General features: G+C 37.8%; 5 protein-coding genes across 9 annotated transcripts; 3 read left to right on the forward strand and 2 right to left on the reverse strand.

The window, feature by feature from the left end:
• Nucleotides 1–585: 585 nt before the first annotated feature.
• Nucleotides 586–2,813, reverse strand: LOC111800652 (nucleoside diphosphate kinase). 2 transcript variants are annotated; one of them, XM_023684442.1, is made up of 4 exons: nucleotides 2,651–2,813; nucleotides 1,582–1,630; nucleotides 1,018–1,249; nucleotides 586–927 (listed from the first exon to the last, which is right to left on the reverse strand). In XM_023684442.1, the coding sequence occupies exons 1-4, from the start codon at nucleotides 2,699–2,701 to the stop codon at nucleotides 813–815; spliced, it is 447 nt and encodes a 148-aa protein (XP_023540210.1). In that variant the 5' UTR covers nucleotides 2,702–2,813; the 3' UTR covers nucleotides 586–812. The 2 variants fall into 2 exon arrangements, with proteins under 2 accessions (XP_023540210.1, XP_023540209.1); XM_023684441.1 differs by lacking the exon at nucleotides 2,651–2,813 and adding an exon at nucleotides 1,843–2,004.
• Nucleotides 2,814–3,584: 771 nt separating this feature from the next.
• LOC111799736 (probable WRKY transcription factor 12) lies at nucleotides 3,585–5,520 on the reverse strand. Of its 2 annotated transcripts, none has more exons than XM_023683192.1 (4): nucleotides 5,137–5,520; nucleotides 4,991–5,064; nucleotides 4,719–4,880; nucleotides 3,585–4,158 (listed from the first exon to the last, which is right to left on the reverse strand). In XM_023683192.1, the coding sequence occupies exons 1-4, from the start codon at nucleotides 5,416–5,418 to the stop codon at nucleotides 3,996–3,998; spliced, it is 681 nt and encodes a 226-aa protein (XP_023538960.1). In that variant the 5' UTR covers nucleotides 5,419–5,520; the 3' UTR covers nucleotides 3,585–3,995. The 2 variants fall into 2 exon arrangements, with proteins under 2 accessions (XP_023538960.1, XP_023538959.1); XM_023683191.1 differs by having other exon boundaries at nucleotides 4,719–4,886.
• A 6,941-nt stretch (nucleotides 5,521–12,461) lies between these two features.
• LOC111799731 (transcription factor 25-like) lies at nucleotides 12,462–19,824 on the forward strand. Its single transcript, XM_023683183.1, has 4 exons — nucleotides 12,462–12,765; nucleotides 17,004–17,551; nucleotides 18,140–19,051; nucleotides 19,228–19,824. Exons 1-4 carry the CDS (start codon nucleotides 12,577–12,579, stop codon nucleotides 19,499–19,501), a joined length of 1,923 nt encoding a protein of 640 aa, XP_023538951.1. The 5' UTR covers nucleotides 12,462–12,576; the 3' UTR covers nucleotides 19,502–19,824.
• A 579-nt stretch (nucleotides 19,825–20,403) lies between these two features.
• On the forward strand, nucleotides 20,404–21,991 carry LOC111799735 (uncharacterized protein C594.04c-like). Its single transcript, XM_023683190.1, has 3 exons — nucleotides 20,404–20,866; nucleotides 20,954–21,217; nucleotides 21,308–21,991. Exons 1-3 carry the CDS (start codon nucleotides 20,630–20,632, stop codon nucleotides 21,788–21,790), a joined length of 984 nt encoding a protein of 327 aa, XP_023538958.1. The 5' UTR covers nucleotides 20,404–20,629; the 3' UTR covers nucleotides 21,791–21,991.
• A 520-nt stretch (nucleotides 21,992–22,511) lies between these two features.
• LOC111799734 (uncharacterized calcium-binding protein At1g02270-like) lies at nucleotides 22,512–26,352 on the forward strand. Of its 3 annotated transcripts, none has more exons than XM_023683186.1 (11): nucleotides 22,512–23,059; nucleotides 23,143–23,279; nucleotides 23,362–23,466; nucleotides 23,553–23,658; nucleotides 23,753–23,973; nucleotides 24,041–24,117; nucleotides 24,208–24,322; nucleotides 24,411–24,536; nucleotides 25,375–25,464; nucleotides 25,546–25,653; nucleotides 25,747–26,352. In XM_023683186.1, the coding sequence occupies exons 2-11, from the start codon at nucleotides 23,190–23,192 to the stop codon at nucleotides 25,963–25,965; spliced, it is 1,257 nt and encodes a 418-aa protein (XP_023538954.1). In that variant the 5' UTR covers nucleotides 22,512–23,059; nucleotides 23,143–23,189; the 3' UTR covers nucleotides 25,966–26,352. The 3 variants fall into 3 exon arrangements, with proteins under 3 accessions (XP_023538954.1, XP_023538955.1, XP_023538957.1); XM_023683187.1 differs by having other exon boundaries at nucleotides 25,750–26,352; XM_023683189.1 differs by having other exon boundaries at nucleotides 25,780–26,352.
• The last annotated feature ends 1,406 nt before the right edge of the window (nucleotides 26,353–27,758 follow it).

Genomic DNA, 27,758 nt, shown 5'->3' on the forward strand with positions numbered 1-27,758 from the left:
TTTTATGTCGTGCTCAATCAACGATCCTTGCTCCTTCAACTAGCAATTACAGTTCTAGGATATCACTAAATAATTCCTTTTTCTTTGTATCCATAATTCTTATTTAAAAAAATAAACAAATATATCATTAAAAAAAAAAGGAAATTTTTAAGTTAACTTTAACGTAAATAAGAAAGCTAATAAGAGATAGAGCAAAGAACTAAAACGACTTATTGTAATGAATTCAAAAACTTTCTGAATCAATGGTGATTTACTACGTTATCAAATGGTAAAGTTATTGCTTTTATTGGCTACAAACTTACACCTGAGCAAAGAAACAAACTACTGTTTCTTGTTCTTCAGCTTGTTTGTGAGCTAATTTGGTCACTTAGCATATTATGTTATTAGCAAGACAACATTCGGCTCTCCATTTCAATACTAAATTATAAATTCACAATTCTTCATCATACCATTTAGATTTTATATCAAATTTTGATTAGTTAGACTAATTATCATCATTGTTAAGAAGTGTAATCAGTCATAACTAAGAAATTCCTGCCGGTGAACAGGATGTTTTGAGTTTGAGTTGAGATGTAGAGAGTTATCTAAGAAATAAATAAAACCCAAACTTCAATTCCATAACAAAGTTCATGAAGTAACATCAGGCAGGCCTAACTCTGAATCATCCCATCAAACATTAACCGTAGCAAACAAGAACTAAAAAAAACACATGATGCTTATAGCTCAGCCATTGAGTAAACAGATAATTATTTCAACTTAAGATATAAGCCAAAGGGCAAGATGGAATGGGATGATTGACAGGATTAGTTTTCTCACTCGTAGATCCAAGAATGAAGGCTGCTCTGCCAGTTAACAGGGCCCTCCGAGAACCACAGAGCAATTTCCTTCCTCGCACTTTCGACGGAATCGCTTCCATGAATGATGTTCCTGAGAAGTAATATCCAACAATCAATCATCCAGACACCAGGTTTCCCTTATCAAATCCTATTAGCAGACATTCAATTCAAAAATCGTTACCTGCCAACATCAATTGCAAAGTCACCACGGATGGTTCCTACATCAGAATCTGCTGGCTTGGTGGCTCCAATGATCTTCCTACCGGTTGCAACAACATTCTTCCCCTCCCAGATCATGGCAACGACTGGGCCGGAAATGATGTACTCGATCAAACCATTGAAGAAGGGCTTTCCAGCAAGATCTGAGTAATGGTTCTCAGCAAACGCACGATCCACAGACATAAGCTTCAAACCTAACTCACCATGTAGTTCAAAATCAGAAACATTCAAAATTCAATACTACAGATAACGGATGGATGCAGACGGTAAAGAAAATAAGGTTTATCTCAACTGAAACTCGAACTCAAACTTAGGCAAGCAAGAGGACGTCGAATCAGAAGAAATTAATGTAACGTAAACTAGATCAAGTCGGGGAAGAGCTGAACTCTGCTCCAAATATAATCAAACGCAAAGCAAGAAAGGGATAATCCAAACCTGGATGAGATCCAAGCTTAAAAGAACAAATAAGAAAACAAGACAAATCCAAGCAGAGAACTCATAAATAAAGTTCTCAGAGAGTAATTACCTTTAAGAGCAAAGCCCTTCTTCTCAAACCTACTGATAATCTCTCCAACCTGAAACAAACAATAAGAAATAAACACAAAAACATAATGGATCAATCGCAGACATGCAAATACGCCCCCAAACTAATTCCAGTCTTTTAGCTACGTGGATTATGCTTAACATCAAAGGAAAAAACCGGAAGAGCGAAATGAAAACGGATGAGAAGTCGGAAACATGCAATTAAAGAGAAGAAATGAGAGTAGAAGACAGGAAAGAGTGATACCAGTCCTCTCTGGACTCCGTCAGGCTTGATCATGATAAAGCTCTGCTCCATTTTTGTGGACCGGCGTTGTGCTGAACAATGCTTCTCTTACAACTCTGTAGTATAGCTCCGTGGTGGTGAAGCGGCAGGGTGCGTATAAGGGGTTTTATAGGTGGATTTGGCGCCGCGTAACCCTAGCCCTCCTCCACTGGAATATCCTTCGAACAATATTATAAGACTTTTATTTCCAACCAATTTAAATATTTCCTAATATGCTCATCTCTTACACTCTTTTTTCAATTAAATTTAATTAATTCAGATTTACATGCCAATTCCCTAAGTTCAAATATATTCCATTCCATAATAAATCTTTAAATTATTCTTTTTATGTCAATATTATTAATTTTACGGAAAAAAAAAAAAAAAAACTCCATAAACTCTTATTATTATTGTTTAACCAATTTTGAGGGGAAAAAAAATACGTCGAGCTAATAATAAAAACTATTTTTAAGATTTATGAAAAATATTTTTAAATCTAAATAATTGGTAAATTAATATCAATTTTATAATATATCGCGATAGAATTATATTAATTAAAAAATTGTACTTTTCTTTATATTACATAGGAAAGGGTAAAGTTATGTGATTAAAAAGAAAAAATATCGCAGACATGCAAATACGCCCCCAAACTAATTCCAGTCTTTTAGCTACGTGGATTATGCTTAACATCAAAGGAAAAAACCGGAAGAGCGAAATGAAAACGGATGAGAAGTCGGAAACATGCAATTAAAGAGAAGAAATGAGAGTAGAAGACAGGAAAGAGTGATACCAGTCCTCTCTGGACTCCGTCAGGCTTGATCATGATAAAGCTCTGCTCCATTTTTGTGGACCGGCGTTGTGCTGAACAATGCTTCTCTTACAACTCTGTAGTATAGCTCCGTGGTGGTGAAGCGGCAGGGTGCGTATAAGGGGTTTTATAGGTGGATTTGGCGCCGCGTAACCCTAGCCCTCCTCCACTGGAATATCCTTCGAACAATATTATAAGACTTTTATTTCCAACCAATTTAAATATTTCCTAATATGCTCATCTCTTACACTCTTTTTTCAATTAAATTTAATTAATTCAGATTTACATGCCAATTCCCTAAGTTCAAATATATTCCATTCCATAATAAATCTTTAAATTATTCTTTTTATGTCAATATTATTAATTTTACGAAAAAAAAAAAAAAAAAACTCCATAAACTCTTATTATTATTGTTTAACCAATTTTGAGGGGAAAAAAAATACGTCGAGCTAATAATAAAAACTATTTTTAAGATTTATGAAAAATATTTTTAAATCTAAATAATTGGTAAATTAATATCAATTTTATAATATATCGCGATAGAATTATATTAATTAAAAAATTGTACTTTTCTTTATATTACATAGGAAAGGGTAAAGTTATGTGATTAAAAAGAAAAAAAATTGGGATTTTTTTTTTTTTTTTTCGCCTTAGGAATGAGATTCCCATTTCTTTTTCGAGAATGATTCACAATTTTAAAGCGAAACCCACATTTTGATTCCATTCTCTTGTTTTTGCAAGAACATGAAAGAGACGGTCGGATTCATCCTTAAACACGGGCTCACACAAATTGCACATTTTACTCGGAGTAATTTAAGGAAAAAAAAAACGAAAAGAAATGTAAAAGTTAGTAACAAGTAAGGGTTTATTTGAGTTTGTTCCCTGACAACTCAAAATTAAAAGACGTGTTTTAGACTTGACCAAACGTGTCAATTAGCATTAAGCTAATAAAAGATCTCACAACATCACATTCTACAACACTGTAAAAGAATTTGTCAAAACGAAATAATTCAAACATCTAATCTACTATTACACTAATAAAACATCCCACAACATCAGTGGTTGGATCAGAATCTCATGAATTGGTGACACATAAATGGTTTTGGGCTGGGCCTTGAGATTCCGATCCAGGTGTGGGCAGCTCCTTTGTTATTCAGAATGAATGGGCAGCAAAGGGAATAATAATAATGATGATAATAATAATAAAAGGCAGAATTTAGGGAGCATTTGGAGAGGAATCCATGTTATCTCTAAATAATTTAAGTACAAAAAAGAAAATAATTTATATAATAAAAATTTATGGAGAGGGGTAAAAGTGTAATTAAAGTCAGAAGGAGGTAAAGGGTTCATGGTCGGAAGAATTGGAGTCGTCGCAAGGGGAGTGATTGTGTCTACCTTCGTATGTAGTTATGACCATCCGGCAATCCTCCGACAGCCGCTCCACCCTCTTCTTGACACGGCAGTTGCTATGCGTGCAACGGTAGTAGCTTCTGCATGCAATAGCATCATATCTTTTTGTAACTATTTATTCATCATCATCATCATTACAACAACCCTAAACAAACGGACAACGCTGATGACCAAAAAGTAGTCAAGACACAGGCGAATGAAATGCGTGACTGACTGCTTGTGTTGTGGCCTTGGACATGCCCTTGGGGGGGGCGGCCACCTATCCCCCAAATACCCCAAATACCCCAAATCAATAATGATGCCTGCCTCTGCTAATTCTCAGGCTCAGAGAGAATATAACATAATCATTCCTCATCTGCCTACTACTCAGCCTCAACTGTTAGTATTATTACCCTCTTTTGCTATCCCTCTCATTGTCGCTTATATATTCACCTCATCATACTCTATATATTCCCCATATCTAACAAAACATGCACATCACTCTTCAAGGGTTTTTTTTTTGCCATAATTAATCAATCTATTTCCCATTATTGGATGTGCGTGTTCTAAATTACTCATAAGGGTTTCAATTTAGAGCTTAGGTTCAAAGTGGACAATATCATAGTATCTAGTTAGAAGGAGAATTGAAATGAGGTGGTACCGTGGATGAAGACTGTTCTTGACGACTTTTTGGCCGTATTTTCTCCATTTGTAGCCGTCGTCGAGGACATCGACATCGCTTCTTGTTTGGAAACAGAAACGCGGTTCTCTGAGCTTTCTCCTGACCTTAACTTTGGTCTTATCTGCGTTGGAGTTTCTCCACCTGGCACTCAAGAATGAATTTTTGAGTAACCAATTGTTAGGTTAATGTAATGATAATGAAGTAATATGAAAGGTAAGGTGAAAGGGGTGTGTGTGTGTGTGTGTAGGTACCATGAATTGGTGCCGTCGCTGGTGCTACCAGTGCAGTTTTCATCGCCACCGGGCTTTGGATCTAGTGTTCCCACCTGATCAAACAAAACCCAAATCTTAATAATCAAGATCCATCCTTTTTTACATGGTTTGATTAAAAACCCCACCTGGTCGTTGCTCCAAGAGGGTCTAGTAAGGAGGTGCGCGTGAGGAGGGGTAGTGAAGGCAGAAGGCATGGCGGTGGTGGTGGTAGTGGTGGTGGTGGTGGTGGGTGGTGCAGTAGTGGGTGTGGCGGCGTTGTTATTAGGAGCCACGAAGCTCAAAACCTGATTGTGGTCTTCAAAATGGAGAAACCCCATTTCGTGGATGGGTTGAGGGTTCGGTGCATTTGAGAGGAAGGAGACTTGAAGTTGATAATTGGGAAGCTCTGATCTTTGTGATCCTTCCATTTGTCTTTCTGAATATGATTGTAGTGAAGAAAGTGATGAAGAAAGAGAGAAGGAAAAGAAAGAAAAAGAAGGAAAGGAAGAAAGAAAGAAAGCAAGCAAGCAAGCACAAGCAGGAAAGAAGGAAAGAAACAAAGAAAGAAAGAAAGAAAGAAAGATCCCCTTGGCTTGGCTTGGTTGCGTTAATCGTTTTAGGGCACTTTGTCCACACAGTTCAACTAGGTTGCTGTTGGGGTCAACGTGTAAAATGGAAAGGGAATGTTTTCAAACCCTATTTATATTCTCTCCCTTCTCTTCCACTTACCACACCTCTCCTCTTTCACTACGATATTGTCCATTTTGAGCATTAACTCTCGTAACTTTGCTTAAGTTTCATACTAGTGGAGATTTCTCTCTCTGTGTTTGAAATTACAAATCTCTACAATGGTATAATATTGTCCCCTTTGTTTAGGCCTCATATCAGTGGAGATCCCTCTCTCTCTCTCGGTTAGGAATACAAACCCTAACCCTCTCTGTGTATTAGGAATCACGAACTTACACAATAGTATGATATTGTCTACTTTGAACATAAGTTCTCATGGTTTTGTTTAGGTTTGATATCAATGGAGATCCCTCTCTCTATGTTGGGAATACAACCCCTCTCTCTCTCTCTGTATTAGGAATCACGAACTTACACAATAGTATGATATTGTCCACTTGAAGCATAAACTCTCATGGGTTTACTCCTGTTTTCTCCAAAAGACCTCATACCAATGGAGATCCCTCTCTCTTGCTGATATGAATACAAACCCTCTCTCTCTATTAGGAATCTGGAACATACGTGATGGTATGATATTGTCCACTTCAAGCATAATCTCTCGTGGGTTTGCTTTTGGTTTTTCCAAACGGCCTCATACCAATAGAGATCTCTCTATCTCTCTTTGTTAGGAATCATGAACGTGGTATGATACTATCCACTTTGAGCATAAGTTGTCGTGGCTTTGTTTTTTATTTCTCCAAAAGGTCTCGTATTGATACGATGGAGAAGTAGATGAAGTCGGAGTTTTGTCCCAACCATCGTCAAACACTCTTGCTCCTCCGTTTGCACAGTACAATTATATAGATGTTGAAAACAAGAGAAGCGCAGCAACTGGGCATTAAGACATATCATATGCCAGCTGCTCCATAATGCGGGTCTACGCCACTTCTTTTGTTCCTACTCCAAAAGCCATTGAAAATATTCGAATCTTCTTTTCTTTTACATTTTTTTTTTTAACCATTTATCTATCTATCTATCTATCCCATTTCAAACTACAAATCCAAACTCTCCATTTTTGTCCCCACATTTCCCCCCCTTTCTTTTTTNTGGACGAAGCCCTGATAGTTAAAAGAATATCCACAAGAGAAAAATAATGAAAGGAAAACATAGATAGTTTCTTAACAAAAAGTAGCAAATCACATTATTTGTCATCCCACGGTTATCTATCAGTGAAGGGGTAAAAATCCAACGGTGAGACATCCGGTAGCAATTTACGTTCCAGAAAGAAAGTGCACAGAAGTCAATGCAGACTAAAAGTGTTCAACGGTATATAAATCTAGAAGCTAAACATCGAAAAGAGAACCAGAAAGTTCTGGTAAGATTTACTCACCACTTGACTTCAACAGCTGACGTCTGTTTATCTTCCTAGTAGATACGGCACCATTGGCTTTAACCTCTAATACCTAAGTTGTCAATAAAGATGAACATCGGGAGTCAGATCTCCCCTTCATCTAAGAAAGAATCCCTCAGATAAATCTCCACAGGAAAAGATTTGGTTGAGGAATCAAATCAAAACAATTACAACCCCCAAACCATTAATTCCAATCAGTGGAAGGATTATAACACGAGGTCTTAACATAAGCTATAGTTTTATAAATATTCTTCCATAAGCTTAAATTTTGTAAATATTCTGCCCTTAAAATATGTATTTTTTTTTTTTTTTTTTTTAACCATTTATCTTCTTTTCTTTCACATTTCCCCCCCTTTCTTTTTTACCCATTGCTTCTTACAGAAACAGAGAAACCCACTTCCATCTACTACTCCAAACCATCATTTGTTCTTGCTCATTCACTATTTTATTCAATAACTTGTGTACTATTAAACGTTATTTCCTGTGTAACCTTGCCTTCTAAAAAGATGTGTACTATCAAACGTCGCCCATACTTGTTATGTGTTCATCCAGTAGTAGTAGTACACCCACACATGCCCACCCATAATACACCTTTCTTTCCCCCCGACTAACCCCTTTTCTTCTATTTTCAAAAACAATATTACTTTCCCTTCATGTCTGTCGTTATAATCTAAATAAAGTTCACAATCCAATATAGCTCAAATGTTAAACATATATAGCTTTATTTTTAAGTTTGTATTATGACAACAAAATTGATAATAACCGGAGTGAAATTATTTGTTATTGCTATATTAAGAATATAACTTTGAATTCATAATATTAGTAAATTTGGTCACTCAAAGTCAATTGCCAATCTGAAAAGCAATTGTGATATATTTTTGTCAATATTTGGAACCGAACCTACCAAATATATAACTCCCGAATATGGTACTCTTAATATAAGTGTACTAACAACTTTGATCGCTAGTCGATACGTTTCAAAAATATCTTCTTTAATATCTTTCCTTACACATACCGAGTCAGAAATCAGAAGGGTGTATTGTATATTTTGAGAAGTTATAGTAACTTTTTACTTTTGGCTTCTACAAAAGATCTCGTATCAATAGAGACAATATTCTTTATTTATAAATTCATGATCTTTCTCTTAATTAACCAATGTGGGATTACTTCTCTCAATAATCCTCCCCTCGAACAAAGTACATTTTAGAGCTCCCCCAAGGCTCTCTACACCTTTTGTTCAACACTTAAAGACCTTATACCAACGGAGATAGTGTTTTTTACTTATAAATCGATGATCTGACTACTCCTATCGGTAATCCTCAAACATACCCATACCCATGTATATAACAACCCATGATGAAATTGGTATGATTTGAAGGGGGAATAGGAAAGAAAGGGTGTGCTTGGTTTATGGAGCGTAAGGTGGAAAAGGGAGAGAAAGAGGTAATGTGAAATGTGTGCGTAGGTTCATGATGGAAGCATTGACCCAAAGTGGGTTGCTTAGCTTGATTGTAATTCTAACATACACTTCATTCCTGATTCCATTAATACACCATACCTTATGAAAATTTAAGTGGGAAAAAGTGAAATTGTGACATGTGACCTCAATTTTATTTTGGTTAAAATGAATGAATGAATGAATGGATAGATATCAGCAAGGGAGAGAGAAGTAGCTGGAGAAAAGTCTTGAGAGCAATGAGTGGTGGGGGTTACATCAAAGCTTCCATCCATGTCGGGATGTCTAGGAGGCTGTAGATGAGCCCATTAAAATCATCAACCCCCTCCCTCCCTCCCTTTCTACCGCTCAGCATCAAGGTGGTGTGCCAGTAAGGATGTTAGACTCTAGAATGGTGCATTGTGAGATCTCACATCACCAAGCATTAAATATGAAAACCTTTCTTTTGAGGGAATGTCTAAAGAGGACTCCAACGACTCTCAACGAACCTTTTCCCCATTTGAGAACAGCCTCCCAACTAACCATAACCATCCCAATCTTCCCTTCCAGTCAGAGTTTAGTACTCACAGCCAAAGGAAAAGGAAAGGCCCGAACAGGAGAGTGGAGACCAGACGACCCCAACATAAAAGATATTCCTGTACCCAATTATACCAAATATTTCTAAACTTTACCATAAGTTTCAAACTTGCTTTTACAATAAATTTCTTTACTACATTATCCAAGTACACTCAAAAAAAATCCCCATTAAATACAATCAATTTCCTTAAAAAATAATTAATTTCAATCACTAATAATTACCGTTTTTTTTAACCTTGTAATAAAAAAGAATGCAAAAAAGCATTTAGAGGTGGGGACTAAGTATACATATAGAAGAAAAATAAAGTATTTTGGGGGTGGGGACGAGGAATATATTCCGATCTTCGTTTCTGTTTAGCTAATCAAAGATTTTTTCTCCACTTCCTCCCTCTCTTGGGGGTATTGGGAGACTCTCCGTCTATACTATTATAATTAGGATCATTTATTGGAGTCTGTCATTCGTTATTTAAGAAAATTCTCGGTGTATAAGTAAGGGACAATGTAACGCCCGAACCCCACCGTGAGCAGCTATTGTCCTCGTACTTTCACTTTTGGCCTTCCTCTCGAGGTTTTTAAAACACGTATGCTAAGGAGAAGTTTTCATATCCTTGTAAAGAATGCTTCGTTCTCCTCTCCAAACAATGTGGAATCTCACAATTCACCCCCTTTGAGGCCCAGAGTTCTCGCTGACACTCGTTCCCTTTACCAATTGATGTGGGAGCATCCAATCCACCCCCTTCGAGCCCAACATCCTTGCTAGCACACCACCTCATGTACACCCTCTTCGGGGCTCAGACTCCTTGCTGGCACATCGCCAGTGTCTTGCTTTGATAGCATTTATAACGTCCTAATATTGTCCTCTTTGGGTTTTCCCTTTCGAGTTTTTCCTCAAAGTTTTTACACTTGTGCGAGGTTTCTACACCCTTAGAAAGAATGCTCCGTTCCCTTCCCCAATCGACGTGGGATCTCATAGACACAATCTTCATTAATACGAAGTTTTTTTAAGAAGATAAAAAACAAAGCTACGAGAGAAAATGTCGTACTATTGCGGAGATTCGTTGAAAGAGAGGGTACGAGGTGGGTAAAGGGTAAGATAAAATATTAAACAAATTGNTTTATTGGAGTCTGTCATTCGTTAATTAAGAAAATTCTCGGTGTATAAGTAAGGGACTGTGTAACGCCCCAAGCCCACTGCGAGCAGCTATTGTCTTCCTTATACTTTCACTTTCGACCTTCCCCTCGAGGTTTTTAAAACACGTATGCTAGGGAGAAGTTTTCATATTCTTGTAAAGAATGCTTCGTTCTCCTCTCCAAACAACGTGGAATTTCACAATTCACCCCCTTTGAGGCCCAAAGTTCTCGCTGACACTCGTTCCCTTTACCAATTGACGTGGGAGCATCCAATCCACCCCGTTCGAGCCCAACATCCTTGCTAGCACACCCTCTTCGGGGGCTCAGACTCCTTGCTGGCACATCGCCGGTGTCTTGCTTTGATACCATTTATAACGTCCTAAGCCCACTACTAATAGATATTGTCTTCTTTGGGTTTTGTCTTTCGAGTTTTTCCTCGAAGTTTTTACACTTGTGAGAGGTTTCTACACCCTTAAAAAGAATACTCCGTTCCCTTCCCCAATGAACGTGGGATCTCACAGGCACAATCTTCATTAATACGAGGTTTTTTTAAGAAGATAAAAAACAACGCTACGAGAGAAAATGCCGTACTATTGCGGAGATTCGTTGAAAGAGGGGGTACGAGGTGGGTAAAGGGTAAGATAAAATATTAAACAAATTAGTTGGGAATGGTTGACGTTGGAAGTATAAGAGTATTGGAGTATACAGCACGGCCCACACCGACGTCAAAAGGCAGATGCATGACAGCATCAGACCTAGTTTTTTTCTCTGATTTTGAGGCTTCAAATTCTTGTTTAATTTAATCCAACAACTCTCTCCAAAAACCCTAGTTTCAAATTTCACTTTTTCACCAATTTAACCCAATGGTAAATGAAGATCATTAAGAGTGTTCTTCCCACTTTGTCTCATCCATTCTCCACTGTGTTCTTTTCTTTTCTGGGTAGAGCAGAGTAAATCATTGTACAATGATTCAATTTCTTATTAAAATGCAAAAAGAAACTCAGAGGATTGTATGGGTTGATATGAATTGTGAAACCACTGTGTTCTTTATTTATAAAAGAAAGAAAGTAGATTAAGGCTGCCCTGCGCAGTGCCCATTGGGTAATTGGGATGTGTGTTGCTTTGGTGCCCAAATTAAGGTCGAGCCGGGAAGATTCGTTCACAAGGGTTGGAGCCATATTTACTTTTGGGTCAACCGAAAAGCAGGATAGTGTCTCTTATTTATATATTTACGGGGTTGTGTTTAATTTATTTTGAGTAGAACATAAGGGAAGAAGGAGTATTTGAGAGGGAAAATGGAGTATGTATTTTAGTTTGGAATTGAATTCCATGCAGCAATGATTGCTGATTTCCAAGAAATTCTAAAAGCCCATTATGGTAGAGTGAGGCACCACATCTTTGGTGGGTTCCATGCTGTCTCTAAAATCTTCCCCCTTTTTTTCTCTTTTGGTTTTGAGTTCTTCCACGCACTAAATACACTCATTACCCTTTCATTTTTAACCTTTCTTTACCTTACTTAATTCTGTTAACTACTAATTACTTCAATTCACCGATATATATAACTTCGGTCGGTTTGGATTAAGAAAATCTTTTGAACCAAACCAATCTAACCCGTATATCTCTAAGATAGAATAGTCTAGATATTGGGTTGGATCTCATGACATTTTATGAAAACGAGTAAGTTGGGTTGAGTTGTAATCCTATTTTCAAATTGTCAACCCACAAAATGGATTGGGTTATGGTTTGATGTGGTTCTCGAGTCGTATGAATACTCCTATTCCACCTTATCTTTCAAACCATATATAAGGGTTCTTTCGAAACTTATGTGTACATATGGGCCATATTGACTTCAGGATTATAGGTATGAGTTATTTTGTGTTAATCGTCACGTTCAAGTAGTTGATTTGAGTTAATCAAATTCTATATAGAAATAGATAACAAATAATGGGAATTAATATGGGTTTCGTTATTTTTCGTAGTACAACAAATATAACGTAGGTGGGTTTAATCATTTGATCCCGAACGAATAACGAGTACATATCAATTATCACTAAATTATTGGCCCAATTGATTTGAAACTTGGCATATGAGAGGCAAAGTTTTGGTAGGTTGGTCCAATTGGCCAAGTTGGGCCGATCCGATATTCGGTGTGCGTCGGTGGGCTTGCATCCGTTCCATTAACAAGCGGGTTCGAAATTGAACAGCTTCCAAGATGCTTAAATGTTTGTCGCATTTGCAATTGCATTGCAGAAGCAAGCCGTGTAACGCCGAACTCCATATATTGCAGCACAGGAAGGGATTTGGAATTCATATTTCACTGACGCAGACGCCGAAGGACGATACCATAAAATGTCCGCTCGGCTGCTCAAAAAGGTTTTGAAGGAACAGGAGGAGCTGCAACAACACCATTCCCAACCTTCTACTACTGATGATGAAGACGGACAAGATCCTGGGCCATCGCCTCCTGCTGCTTCTTCTATCAATCCATTTGATCTTCTTATCGATGATGAAGACGACTCCCAAATTAACCCTCAACAGGTTTCTTATTTCATTCCCCTTTACAATTTTCTGAATGCCCCGACCCTTATTGTTAATCTCACAATTCATTACTTCATTTCACTTTGGTTGCTAATTCAACCATCGTTTCGATTGTTTCTGTTTCTTTCTCCATCCACTCTGAATTTTCTCGCATGCCTAAATTTTCACCAATAGGAAAGAAATTGGCAAACTCTAGTTTTCCCAATTTCTGTAGTCCTTCCAATTTGGTCATTTCACCATGCTAGACTAGATATCTTAAGCATATTTACTTGCGTTGAAACTTCTATGGTTCCATGTGCTGCTATGTGTACTCAATTTTTTAACGTATGAATAGTTCTTTTGTTTTCACAATATATTAGTCATATTTATTAGGCAATACATATTCAGAAGTTTATGCCTCTTCGAAAGCAGCCTTATAAACTGCCTTTTGTTTTTGAATCAATCACTGTTTTTTTGTGTTTTTTAAAATCTCCTATTCATTGTAAATGATGAGTGCTGGTTTGCATTCATTATATATTTTGAACAAACAGAAAGAAGAGAAAGGATTAGAAAAACCGGAATAAGAAAGGGATTTTTCCAAACAAACTTTTTAACAATTTTTTCCCGAAGAAAGGTTAAACTATATTTTCTACTGTTTTGTATCCATCAGGTTCAACTTTGGCAAATTTTGTCCACAATTATTAACTATTTTAAATGCCCAAGGTGGTTGACTTGAGCTTAATATTGATACTGAACCACTAATCGCATTCCCTTTCCAGGCATGGACGAACTCCTCCTTTAGTTCAGTATGGAAACTTGGATATCACTAATTCTACTATATATATATGTATGTATGTATGTATGTATAGAAAATAAGAAACCAACTAGTGGGGAGCACAGAAAACTTGCAAAAACGAAGTACCCAATGTTTTGTAATTGAATAAATAAAATTACATGGCATAATTTAGTCAAGAACCTGAGGGAATCATTGAAGTGCTCAAAATTGGAGACTTTGTCCTGTGATCTATCTAACCTTATAAATACATTCTCCTATTCCTTATCAAGCTGTAACAGAGGCACATGATGACAAAAAAGCCAACCTACCAACAAACAGTCTTTTTCATCCTGAATGGCTCACTTCATCATCTCATGAATGCTCAAATTAATAAAATCGAAAATTCATGAGCCTTGAGTTGTTGATCAAGAGTAGAGTTAATTATCTCTCATGAATGCTCAAAAGTTAGAAATGAAAACAAAAATAGCCTTTTGATGAAACTAAAACTCGTCTTTCTAAAGTTGAATCCAAAGTGGAACACCTAGCCAATGCTAAATGCAAAAGGGGTAGAGTTGAGTTCCAAGTTAACTACTTGATTTACTTGAAAATTAAACCATGTAGACTCATTGTTAGCTTTGAAAATAAATGAGAAAGCGCAAGGTATGGTGTGCTTGGGGTTTCTTTAATGATGATGATGGAAAAAAAATGTTTGTGGAGAAATGGATAGAATAGATAAGGGAATGTATATATGAGATTAGATTCTCCATATTTTTAAATAGATAACCAAGGGAACAAATCAAGGAGGCTTAAGTGAGGGTCTTTTCTTTCTCCCTTTCTCTTGGTAATTGCGAGGTATGTATTAACTGCTAAGTAGATTGATTAAGCACAAGGTTAGTTAGAGCACATATTGGAAGGGTTCCATGTAGGAAAGAAAAGATATATGTCTCTCATATTCAATTTGCAGACGACTCATTTGTGAGGATGAGAAGACAGGGATACATCACATCTTCTTAGTAGTTAGAGTCTTCCCTTCAGATAGAAGGACCTATTATGAAAAGATTCCCATCTGTGGATTTAGCATACCTAGTGGTAATGATCAAGAGTTGCAATAGAGATGGGGTGTAAAGCCTACACATATTCTTTGCCCTTACTGGGCATTGCAGTTGTGATACAATCAAAAGAGACTTGGGTTGTGGAAAGTTCTGGAGGAAAAGGTTTTGTGCAGGCTTGATAAATGGAGAAAAGTTTGTTGACCAGAGAGGGGAAGATTGACTGTGTGAAGTGATGTAATATTGCCAAGCTGAAGGGCCTTGTCCTAAACCATTCTTGAGAGAGTGTTGGAGATGGGAAGATGATCAAGTATTGGGAAGATTAGTGGTTGGATGCTCAACCCGTAACTGTGGGCTTCCCCGAGTCATAAGGAGTCATGATGCCTAATTTAAGCCAATTAATGAGCTGTGGGATGAGTAACCTAAAACTTAATATATATATTGGAGGGAGACCTTGGTGAGCTAATGCCAATTTGAGGCTGCTGAATAATAGAAGTTTTGGCAAGAAGTGGTGGTAGGAGCTGGAATTTTCATCCATCTTGCGAGATATATGTAATTTGTTGAAGTCCCTAGTTTTTAGCTGAACTGATATTTCGAGAGCTTTCGAATGTGGTTTGGAAAGGAAAATGTCCTAAAACAATAAAAATGTCTGTGTTGACAATTTGCTCCAGTGGGTGGGAACTACATGGAATGGTCTCACTTTGTTCAAGAGATAGTGGAGTGGATCACTTTTTCGTTCATTGCTTTTATAGCTAGAGGTGTTGGAACTCACTATTATGTGTTTTTGGCTTCCAATGGTCTTTCATCAATCCTTGAAGGAAAATTTAGCCCATTTACTTAAAGGCAGGTCTAGGAATTTGTCGTTGCTGGTCTATGTAATGAAACTCACTCATTGGAGTTTTTGTTTGGAAATAAATGATAAGGTAATCAAAGAAAAGGAAAAGAATTTGTTGGAGATGTTAGTAGCTAAGTTGTAACATTTGAAATGGGTGACCTTGAATAATTGTAGACTATCACATTGGCACCTAAGATCTCAAGAAAAGGGTGTTATGTTACAAACTTGTTGCAGAGAATAAGAGAAAATTGGGTTTGGATATCTTTCCCGTATCTTTTTAAGGCTCTGTTCTTAATTTTATCTCAGGTATGCATCGTATGCAAGTGAAAATTAACTTTCTTGGGGACAGTTCAATCCCTAATGGTCAGTTTGGATTGAGGTTTTTGAGGGCAAATTGTACAGGGCATATGAAACCCATGATTGGTTGGAGGGATTTACTCTTTTACCTGTGAATACTCTTCCCGTGCATAAAAAGTATAGAATTTGTAACCCATCAAAGGGGAAAATCCCATCTCACTTTTTTCTTCGGGTACCTAACTCTTCTTCTTTTCTTTCTCCAGTTTTTTTCCACTTGGGTACTTTTTATTTTTCCTTCTTCTACTTTATTTTTCTCAACTGTTCCCCATTTCTTATTCTTCTTTTCTTCTTCAGGCATGACTTTCTTTTTCTTCTATTTTTTTTTAATTTTAATTTCGTTTTTGTTGTTTTTTAATTTGATTCTTTTTTTTGTTTGTGTTTTGTATCATTTCCCTTCCTAGCTCGAGTACTTTGCTTGTGGTTTTGTGGTTTCCTTTTCATTATTTGTTTTTTTTTTAATATTTTATTTTTATCTATCAATCTTGGAGATTCCAAATGGTTTACAGAGGGGTTGAGAGAAAAAAGAAGGATAAATGATTGTAAATTGAAACATATGTGCTTTATATTGGGAGGGGTGAGATTAATTAATTATATTTGATTTTTGTAAATACAACATGCATAAATAATTATTCAATTTGATTATTGTTCTACTTTTACAAGTGAAAGTTTATATTACTTTATTACATTCATTGATATGAGAATAGTTGTTAAGATTGATTGCTAAATGAATTTAAAATCCTAAAATTTAAGGCCGAATAAATTAAAATTTAATTGAATAATTTTACTTAATAAAACTATATAACAATAATTAATCATCTAAAAATTAAAAAAAATTCTAATAAAATTATTGTAAATATTGGTTGGAACTGAACAAAGATATTAATAATTTATATAAAATTCTGATAGCATGATAGCATTCTCGTGTTATGTGATTTCCATGTAGTCTACTCCTAGGCATTTTACAGAAAACCTTCAATCAAACGACCCCTAATAGACTATATTAGCCCGGATTTACTACCAACAGTAGCATTCTAAACAAATTACTGAAATCCTTCACGTTGCTGATTTAAATTCATAAAATTCTTCTTCCACAAATCATTAACGATGCAATTGTAATAATCTTCCTTTATTTGTCTTTTTTTTTTGTTCTTGTATTTACGTCTTATGAAATACTGGCTATAGCGTGCATTCATTAAATGTAAGGCAAAATTTTTGGCCAATTGCTTTTGAAATTTGTCTACAGGACGATGACCAGGAGGTCGCTGAAGAAGTCTCTGTGAACATGCACAAGGAGTTTGTGCGCAATGGAACTAAAAGTGCAAGTTCAACCTCAAATAAAAAACTGAAGAAAAAGAAAAAGAAGACAGAGCGTGAGAATTCTTCTTCCACCACAAATAAAATCCTTGATAAACCCTTGGATGTGATTCTAGAATCACTGTCTCTGGATGTTAACCCCTCTGCTTTAAGCCGTCAACAGGACCCTGAGAAAGCCAAAGATGTCGTAGAAGAAGAAAGGAACCGTGGAAAACAATGTTTGACTTCATTGTTAGAAGTGGATCCTAAATATTTAAATGCTGGGAATGAACTGCGAAGAATATTTGGTTCAAAGGTGGTAAAATCATTTGAAAAAAATAATCAGGCCAGTAGTTCTAGACAACTACGTGGGGGAAGACGTGTCAACCATCTTTCTAGGAAGACCTATCTTGTTAGTCCATCAGACCATTGGCCTCGTTGGGACGGTTCTCTTTCCATGGAATTTTTGGAGACAAAGAACGGATATCACTACTTCAGGTAAATTTCGTTTTCATTTTATCTTCTCTTATCCCTTCTGCTCCATAAAATACACATACTGAATTCAAGTAGCATTAAACTAAAATGGGATGGCAGTTTGTGTGTCCAACCTGCTGGGGGATGTTGAGTGGTTTGCGGCTGTGACATATAATACTTGAATACTTGATCTAAGTAGATGTTTAAAGCTTGCCTTTCCCACGATTCAATAGCCTTGTATGAGCTGAACTTCAGTTTTATGAATCTATACTCTTTATCTGGGGCATGAAGAAAATACCTAGAGATGAATCTTCATTTAAAATATTTCCATTTGTAGATAATTGTGCACCTACCCCACACACCCACGGAGTCTTGTACATTGCAGTCAATTATATTCCCTCGTGTTCAATATTGTCAATCATATTTTCTTTTTGTCTTCATTTTTCCAAACTATTTCAAATTGTTGCGAATGTTGACCCTTGTTTTTCACCTTTTTGAACGTCTTTGAATTATTTTTTTCTATAAATTAGTGTCACTGCTGTCATAAAAATATGTTTAATATAAAGATAATGTTTATTTCTGGGATTTTGATTGTAATGCAATGAACTCCAGATATGTACATCCGCCATCCTATGTTGAAGCTCAGAAAGCATTTGAAGCTGCAAAATCTATTCATGATCTCAATGGCATTGCTAGTATTCTGTTGCACCACCCATATCACTTGGATTCACTTATAACAATGGCAGAGTATTTTAAATTTGCGGGTGACCATGAAATGTCCTCTGATGCAGTTGCAAAGAGTTTATATGCCTTGGAATGTGCATGGCACCCCATGTTCACTGCGTTACAGGGTAATTGCCAGTTGAAGATCAGCCATGAAACGAACAAGCCAATGTTTACATCACTTTTCACTCACGTAAAAAACTTGGATAGACGTGGTTGTCATCGATCTGCATTGGAAGTTTGCAAACTATTACTTTCACTGGATTCCGATGACCCAATGGGGGCTCTTTTCTTCATTGATTACCTATCTTTGAGAGCGGAGGAATACACTTGGCTGGAAAGGTTTGCTGAGAGCTACAAAAATGATACTTCTTTGTGGCTGTTTCCAAATTTCTCATTTTCCCTTTCGGTCTGTCGATATTATCTTGAGCGGGAAGAAGACTCAAAGAATGATAATCTTGATGCTACAAGGGCTAATTCAACAGATCTTTTGAAGCAGGCGTTAATGCTTCACCCTTTCGTCTTAAAGAGATTAGTGGAAAAGGTCCCGCTGAAGGAACAGTTTTGGGTGCATATACTCAAGAATTCCTTCTTCTCGTCTGATCAGACAGGAATTCCATCCTTGGACCACCTCATTAATTTGTACGTTGAGAGGAATTACCTTATATGGAGAATCCCAGATCTGCAGAAGTTACTCAAAGAGACTGCACAATTGGTAATTGAAGTCTTGGAAACTGATCGAAATGATGCTAAAGACTGGGCTTGTGTGAGAAAAGAAGCATTCTCGTGCGATAAAAATGAGTGAGTATCTTCTCCTTCTCTCCCTCTCTTTTTGGCGACTAAAAATGTTTTTTGTATATCAGGCCTTTAGTTTTTCATCTGACTACCGCTCAACGTATGCATTTTGAAGTTGTGGAATTTACTATTATCAGTGCAATTTTTGTGAGGTAAAAGTGATAGGTTTCTTTTATTGCCAGGTATGCTCATCTGTTGGTCTCAGATTTCTCTGATTCAGTATCATCTGCCCCTCCTGAAGCCTTGCAAGATTTTGTGGTTGATCCAAGGATGAGAGACGTGCAGAACATAATTCAACATGCAAATCCTCCTAATCAACGGCATCCCACCCGGGAAATTGCAAATAGGAGTGCATTGGCTGTCCTGTTTGAATCAATGCTTCCTTGGGTAAACTATGGGGATGAAAGAGATATAGGCGTCGATGAAGGTAACCAGTTCGACGAGCATGACCATTAAGTTGTCAATTCTTCTCGAATTGCTAGTTCTCTTCAAAATGCTTTGAGAGAATGGACTTAATGTGATAACTTGCCTTGTGTTGTAGCAATTGCATTGAGTTTTGTTTACTGATATTTGTCATTGGTTGCCCACCAAGATTGCTCTATACTGATAGTTGTACTTGTAAGTAGGAAGTTTTGAATTCCCAATGGCATGCAAAGAAGATCAATCCCAAAATTGGATTAGTCATTTTTCTTAAAGTTTGTGCTGTATACAGAGGACTAAAAAACACTTCTCTGCTTGGTTATTTATAGCATGTAACTCGTAACTCTATTGGTCGTGTAAGAATGAGCATCATAGCTCTTTCTATTGTTTTGTAAAAGAATAAAGGATGAGTATCTTATGGATGGTGCATGCGGCTGTGAGGCCTGACAGCATCCCAATAATGAAACGGAGCTGCTCGCCAGATAATTGAAGCGCTAGTTGGATTTGCCGGACTGCGCGGGGGGCCGCCCATCATTATGATTAGGCGCACTTGCATTGCCCTCAACCTCGCATCATTTCGCTCACACCCCATTTCCCAATTACCAATTACTAATTGCATGCAAAGCTATTTGCAGTCTCTTTAATCATATGCCAATACCAAGCCTGCTGCTGCTTCTGGTTCTCTAATAATTAGTTACCATAATTATTATACTTTCTTTTCGTGGTCCTCAAATAATTAATTATCTTAATTGTTATTTTACTTCTATGGACCCCTACTCTTCACTAAACCCCACTGCCAGGAGGCTCTTTCCATTGTTATTGTTCGAATTAGGGACCAATGAAAATTCCAGTTATGATATCTTGCCAACTCCTTCTTAGTATACACAACCAAAGTGATTCCTTAAATTATCAAACATATCTTTAAACTTTGTACTTTGTTTAACAAATGGTTCGAAATTTGAGCACTTTAGTTGGTAAGAAAATCACATAGGCTGGTTACAAAGTCAAAAGAGACACCCAAAAGTCTCGTCTCAGTAGCAGCAGCGGCAGCCCTATAAAAATAGACAGGGGAGACGGCAATCAGCAGTGGGAGGCGTTGGCATAAGCGGGGCTGTGGCGCGGACGATCATCGAGCAAGATTCTGACAGGAAAGTTGGAAAAGCCATGGCGATGGGTAGCGGCAGAAATGGGGGTAATCTGAAAAATGCTGTCGTAGCCTTACTGGTTCCGCTTCCCTCCATTCTCTTTTACCTCTGTTTCCTCAGCAACTGTGGTAATGGTACTTGTACTGGTCTCTGGAAGTGGTGCTATCACCATCCTCTTCTATTGGTGAATGCACTCTTCTTCCTCAATGTCAACTTCGTCTTCTGGCTCCTCAGCCATGTACAATCCAGCCACTGGGTGAGCCTCCTTCCCCCAAAATTCTTCTCTTCTCAATTTCCTCAGCACCAAACGGCTGATTTTTATTTCATGTTTTGATTGGTGCAGATGATTGACCTGTACTGGACTTTGATACCCGTGATGCTCGTTCACTATTTTGCTTCTCACCCTTTAGCTCACTATAATGAATTGAGGTCATGGATCGCAATTGCTTTGACTTGGATATGGAGCATAAGGCTTACCCACAACTACTTGAGGCGGGAGGGATGGCAACTGGGAGTCAGAGAGGACTGGAGGTTCACTGATATGCGCCAACAGTACGGCAAGAACTGGTGGTGGGTTTCTTTCTTCGCCGTCTATCTTTCACAGCAGGTAACAACTGATCCAATCCACGACACTCTCCTTGTTTATGCCTAAGCCAATTGGTTCATTTGTGTTTGTTTCCCTTCAACTTTAATACAGATATTCCTGATCGGCGTATGCCTTCCTCTATACGTCGTCCACTCAGTTGACGAGGCATTGAATATGTGGGATTTGGTAGCAATCTTTGTGTGTGTGTCTGGAATTGTGATCGCCTACTTTGCTGACACCCAACTCCATGAATTCGTGACAAGGAACAGCGAGCTAAAAATGAGTGGAAAATCAATGGTGCCCAATTTAGAGGAGGGATTGTGGCGTTACTCCCGACACCCAAACTACTTTGGAGAGCAGCTGTGGTGGTGGGGACTTGTGATATTTGCGTGGGGCTTAGGTGAGGAATGGAGCCTTGTTGGATCAATGGTGAACAGTTTGTGCTTAGCTTATGTAACCAAGCTGGTTGAAGAGCGAATGGTGAAGCAAGAGTACAGAGCAGAAGCTTACAGGCAATATCAGAAGACTACATCTGTGTGGATACCTTGGTTCAACACATCAGTGAAAGATGATGAAAAAGATAAGAATATGTGAGTAATATGCGTGGCTCTTTCTTTCTGTCACTGTGCAGCGTCTTCTCTTTTTATGAATTTGTATGTGGTCAGCTCAGCTGTGTTGGTTTATGGTAATCTTGTTGTAAAGCTTTCGCCTTTCTACTATTGGGTGAGAAAAAGTTGTATGGATTGTTCTATCCTTTGTCTCTCTATGCGTAAAACACCCGCTTTTATCTTGTTTTCTTGGATTGGATGTCTTTCTCTTATGTTAGGATTCCTATGGCTCTCCGAAATAGTATGATATTGTCCATTTTGAATATAAACTCTCGTACCAATGAAGATGTATTCTTTACTTAAACCATGATTAACTCCTTAATTAACCGAGGTAGGACTCCTCTCCCAACAATCCTCCCTTCGAACAAAGTACACTATAGAGCCTTCCCTGAAGCCTATAAAGCCCTTGACGAACAACCTCCCCTTAATTGAGACTCGACTCCTTTGGAGTCCTCTAACAAAGCATACCATTTGTTCGACACCTGAATCACTTTTAACTACACCTATGCTCACGAATGCTCACGTCTTTGTTCGACACTTGAGGATTCTATTGACATGACTAAGTTAAGAGCATGGCTCTGATAACATGTTAGTAACCACGACTCTCAGTATGATATAATATTTTGTATTGAGCTTTCAACAATCCTCAACATCTCTTACTTAATATCTTACCCTTATCCTTCCACTTTCCCAACCATCCTCAACATCTTACAAATGGCAGAGAGCTTTGTTGGTGCATCAGAATTGAGTAAGGCTGGGTCGTTTTCGCCGCGTTAAGCTTGTGGCTCTGAATTGTTTTCTCGATTTAGTTGCCAGTGACAGTCGTATGCTTAGCTAGAGGGCACCGACACGCTGTTGCTTCGTTGTTTCGGTTCAGTAACATAAACATGGTAGCCAAGCCATATACTATGCAACCCAGTTGTCAAGTTCTAGACATCGTTCATTAAAGAAATACGAAAGCGTCAAAAGCACAGAATTTTCCAGTTCGTGTGACCCTATATTCCTCTAAAGGATTTTACTTTGCTCATCTCTTCAAAATATCTAAGTTCCACACCCCGTTGCCTTATTTTCTCGAACCTTTTGCTGCGTTATCTTGTCGTCAATAAAATCATTAACGTGTTTGACGATCCTCTACCCTCTATCTCTTTTCCATCTCTCATTAAAACCCATTTCGAGTTTCTCGCGTTCGTTTGCTTTCCCGTGACAAATCGAACCCCATTCAAGTAGAGATATTAGTTCTTGTTTTCAATTTCAGGTGGGTTCTACTGTTTGTTTGCTTTCCTATACTAAAGATTGTTGTATTCATTCATGTAGAACTATTGGATTCATATTTTGCAGAGTTTTAGTTGATTCTTTCAAGAACCAAGAACTGTAATTCTAAATCCATGGCAGAGTCAGAGATAAGGGAAGAACCATGTGTGTCCTGCACCACTTTTAACATTCTAGCTCCGATTTATAAACGTCTTGATCAACAGGTCTGTCTTCTGGTCGTTTCCATTATAATCTAATCGAATATGGATTTCTTCATCTGAATTCCCCATTTTTATTTTGGTACAGAATCAGTGCCTCAGGGAAAGCGACTTCAGAGCGTTTTGGTTTGATAGAAACCGCAAAATTCTAGACTGCTTGCTCTATGATTCATCTTCCATTATATGTCTCCAGGTTGTATTTCAGTGTTTTTCTCATCTTTTCTCTACTCCTCTTCCCTCATTTGTTAATATAATCACTCTCTTGGGATTCATAAACAGGAATTCTGGGTGGGCAATGAAGAACTTGTACGTATGTATTTGGACAAGCTTGGTCATGCAGGATATACATGCTTCAAGCTTGCACGGACCAACAATCGTGGAGATGGTATTATTATGCTCTTACCCACCCACTCCACTAATCATAATTGATGTTCAAAGATTAAGAAAATCCCATTTAATCTTCAAATTTCTCTTTGTAGGTCTGCTAACTGCTGTGCATAAGAACTACTTCACGGTTCTTAATGTTAAAGATTTGCTTTTTAATGACTTTGGAGATCGTGTTGCCCAAATGTTACATATCCAATTGGTTAAGCCCTTTTCTCAAAATCTAAAAACTATTGTTCCCCCAGAAATCATTGTTGTTAATACTCATCTGTTATTTCCTCATGATTCCAGTCTATCCATAGCAAGACTAAACCAGGTATATACTCACTTGTTCATCCTTCTAATCCAGTGATGACCGAACTAAATTTGTTGTCTTCTGCTAGGTTTACAAGATATTGGAATATGTAGAATCATATCAGATAGAAAACCATCTCAAACCCATGCCTGTTATACTCTGCGGGTTAGCATGCTGCCATTCATTTGAGTTGTAAGATTCATGTCACTCAAAGTTCTTTTAAACGTTGATATGGTTTGAAGATATGTTTTGCAGGGACTGGAATGGAAGCAAACGTGGGCATGTTTATAAATTTCTGAGGTCACAAGGCTTTGTTTCATCATATGACACTGCTCATCATTATACTGACAATGAAGTAGATGCTCACAAGGTTCGTATTAGAACATGTCGATTTTCGTTTCGAGTTGATATCAATTCTGTAATAATGCAAGTTTGGTTTTCTTCCTTGTTATACACAGTGGGTTAGTCATCTCAATCACCGAGGAAATATCTGTGGTGTTGATTTTATTTGGCTTCGTAATCCTAATATGTCCAGAAAACCGTTGAAGACAAGTTTTGCAGAAGCTGTTTTTGGTATAATTAAGGTACATCTGTCGTTTCCATGTTATGTGTATCCTATTTTATATCTATTAGTCCAATGCTATCTGTTCTTGTGTATTTAATCACAATAACGATGAAGCTTTCACTTGCCAAGCTAGGGAAGGAAGAACTTCTTTTGGGAGCTTTTGGTTCATGAGTTTGTGTTGAACAAGTATAGTTTCTAAAACCACAAGACTACACAAACTTTTCCAAATTTCAAATCTACGACCTACAATACACGACTCTGAAATTCACTCCTTTTAATAAGCCCACCGTAAGTAGATATTGTTATCTTTGGCCCTTTTCTTTTGAGATTCCCTTCAAGGTTTTTAAAACGCGTCTGCATGGGAGATGTTTCCATACCCTTGTAAAAAAATGCTTCGTTTTCCTCCCCAACTGACGTGGGATCTCACAATCCACCCCCCTTCGAGGCCCAACGTTCTCGCTGACACTTGTTCCCTTCTCCAATCGATGTGGGACTCCCCAGTCCACCCCCTTCGAGGCTCAACGTCCTTGCTGGCACATTGCCTGGTGTCTGGCTCTAATACCATTTGTAACAGCCCAAGCCCACCGCTAGCAAATACTGTCCTCTTTGGGCTTTCCCTTTCGAGCTTCCCCTCAAGGTTTTTAAAATGCATTTGCTAGGAAGAGGTTTCCCCACTCTTATAAAAAATGCTTGTTCTCCTCCCCAACTGATATGGGACCTCACACACAAGCACTGACTTCTAATGCTTGGGTGGGTGAGTGGGATGAGAGTGCTGCCATAGGATTGATGTTGTGGAAAGGATTCTTTTGCGTTTATGACAGGGCTATATCTGAATCTTTAATCACTGCTTGTTGCAGAATCAGCTCGGAAAAGTTTCAGTGTCTGAAAAGGATGAAACAAATGATGATTTAATTAGATACTCAACTTTGTGTGAAGCACTTCGCCAGGTATTTTAGATCACCACCTAATTCCTACCCGCATATATTTATTTGTACGGAGGTATTAATATGATTAGAAATCTCACACAGGTAAATTTGATTGATCTCCCTTATGGGTTGAGTTTTCAAGAAACAAAGAATCTATGGACACAAGCCGCCATTGATGGAAATGGTGTAGCCAGTTATGAACAATTTCTGGTATGTTCATCACGTTTCCTTAGCCTTGTCTTCTTCCAATTCCTTAATTTTACATGTGGAACTTGTTTCCACTGCTCAAATTTAAACGTGCAGCAGAGGCTAAGGAGTTTTGCATGTTCCGAACAGACAGAGGAAAATGTGAATGGGAGAACTGATGCATGCAACGAAGAAGAAGTTGTAGGCTTCAAAGTGAAGCATGCTGTTTTATTTCCCCGGGAAGTCGAGATAGGGACGTGGCCCGACGGTTATTCCCTCTCCGATCACGCCCGACTTCGAGTCGAGTTTTCACCAGTAATGCTGCAGTGTTCTTAGAGTTGTGATACTAAAGTTGGATGTGTATCATATATATATACGTACAATACTCTGCCCATGTCCCTCTATCAAGCTTTAGAAGGTTACTTGGATCCTTAAAACAGCATTATCTGAGCGCCGCAGCAGCAGCAAAGTTTCAGGTAAGCGGAACATGTGCTATAAACCTTCTCAGTCTCGAGCTTGTGGTCAATAGTCCATGTTCATCTCAAGTCTTGGAATGTTCAGTCTCAGCTTGTGGAAATAAATAGATTTTTTTTGTTTTTTTTTTTTTGTTGCAAATTAATGTATTAAATACCAAGATTATTTAGTTATAAGTTGAAAATTAATTGAGTAGAGAAGAAGTAGTCTAACTGGTTTAAGACATTCTTAAGCAACCGATTAAAAATTCAAATCCCCTGTGTTAAACTAAGATATTAATATTATTAATAATAAGTTTAACAAAGAGGATGATTGCTTGGCTAGACCTGTGCATGATTTTAGCTAAGAAAGAGATGAGACAACCTGCAAAATTGGGAGAATCTATTGGTATGGCACCTTGTCACACACACTTTGATGCATAAGTGATCTAGGATTTGAGATATGTGTAATAAGTTGCTAGGTTTTTTAGCATTATCTTGATGACCCACCTGCCCAATATGGGTTTGCATGACTTGGGGTTTTCAAAAGGATTGGTCTGGTTAGTTTGGCTCGAGGTGCTAGAGCAAGCCATGCAAACCCATATTGGGCATTCAATCACAATGGGCTTTATCAGGTAGGTCTTGGTTGGTCTTCTTTATAGATCTATCTAGGCCTTCATTCATTCACCCACCTCTGTTTTATACATCTATCTAGGCCTTGGTTCGACTCACAAAACTTTTGGATCTTGTTTTCATGAAGACATTGGAATAAACTTAGAGCAAAAAAGTTGAGGCTTTGAGTTAGTATCAATTTGGTCAATTTGGATCAGGCTGAGTAGACCACCCTCGATATCCCATATTGAGGCTTTCAGCACAATGGGTATCATTGAGAATGCCTCACTTGCCCTTGACTAAGCTCGAGTCGGTTTTGATCTAACAACATTGTGATCTTACTTTTGGGTTGACTTTGTGGCCTTGCCTTGTTTTCAAGTCAATGTTACTCCAAACAATGAGTGTGTTTTAGAACTTTGGTCGATTTACATCCAAAATTTGGCTAGATGGGTTAAAAAAAGTAGTGTAAATGCCTATGAGCCGAGTGTCACAGTCATGCTCGTTCAAGGCGTGTTGCTCATGGCCACATGCCCATGACAAGCCAAACGTCTTTCCATGTTGTAGAGTTTTACTTTTGTATTTCTAGTGAGTATGACGTTTCTGAAAAATCATGTCTAGGCCTGTCAAACATGAAATGCCTCAAAATATACTATAGGGGATATGACTANCCATATTGAGGCTTTCAGCACAATGGGTATCATTGAGAATGCCCCACTTGCCCTTGACTAAGCTCGAGTCGGTTTTGATCTAACAACATTGTGATCTTACTTTTGGGCTGACTTTGTGGCCTTGCCTTCNACCAATTTTAATTTCTCAAATCTTGCTTTCAAAACTCTCTTTCCAAATTTCTCACCCCCGTTTCNTTTTAGAACTTTGGTCGATTTACATCCAAAATTTGGCTAGATGGGTTAAAAAAAGTAGTGTAAATGCCTATGAGCCGAGTGTCACAGTCATGTTCGTTCAAGGCGTGTTGCTCATGGCCACATGCCCATGACAAGCCAAACGTCTTTCTATGTTGTAGAGTTTTACTTTTGTATTTCTAGAGAGTATGACGTTTCGGAAAAA

The sequence above is a fragment of the Cucurbita pepo genome, chromosome LG08 (assembly GCF_002806865.2).
Source record: "Cucurbita pepo subsp. pepo cultivar mu-cu-16 chromosome LG08, ASM280686v2, whole genome shotgun sequence".
NCBI classification, from domain to species: domain Eukaryota; kingdom Viridiplantae; phylum Streptophyta; class Magnoliopsida; order Cucurbitales; family Cucurbitaceae; genus Cucurbita; species Cucurbita pepo.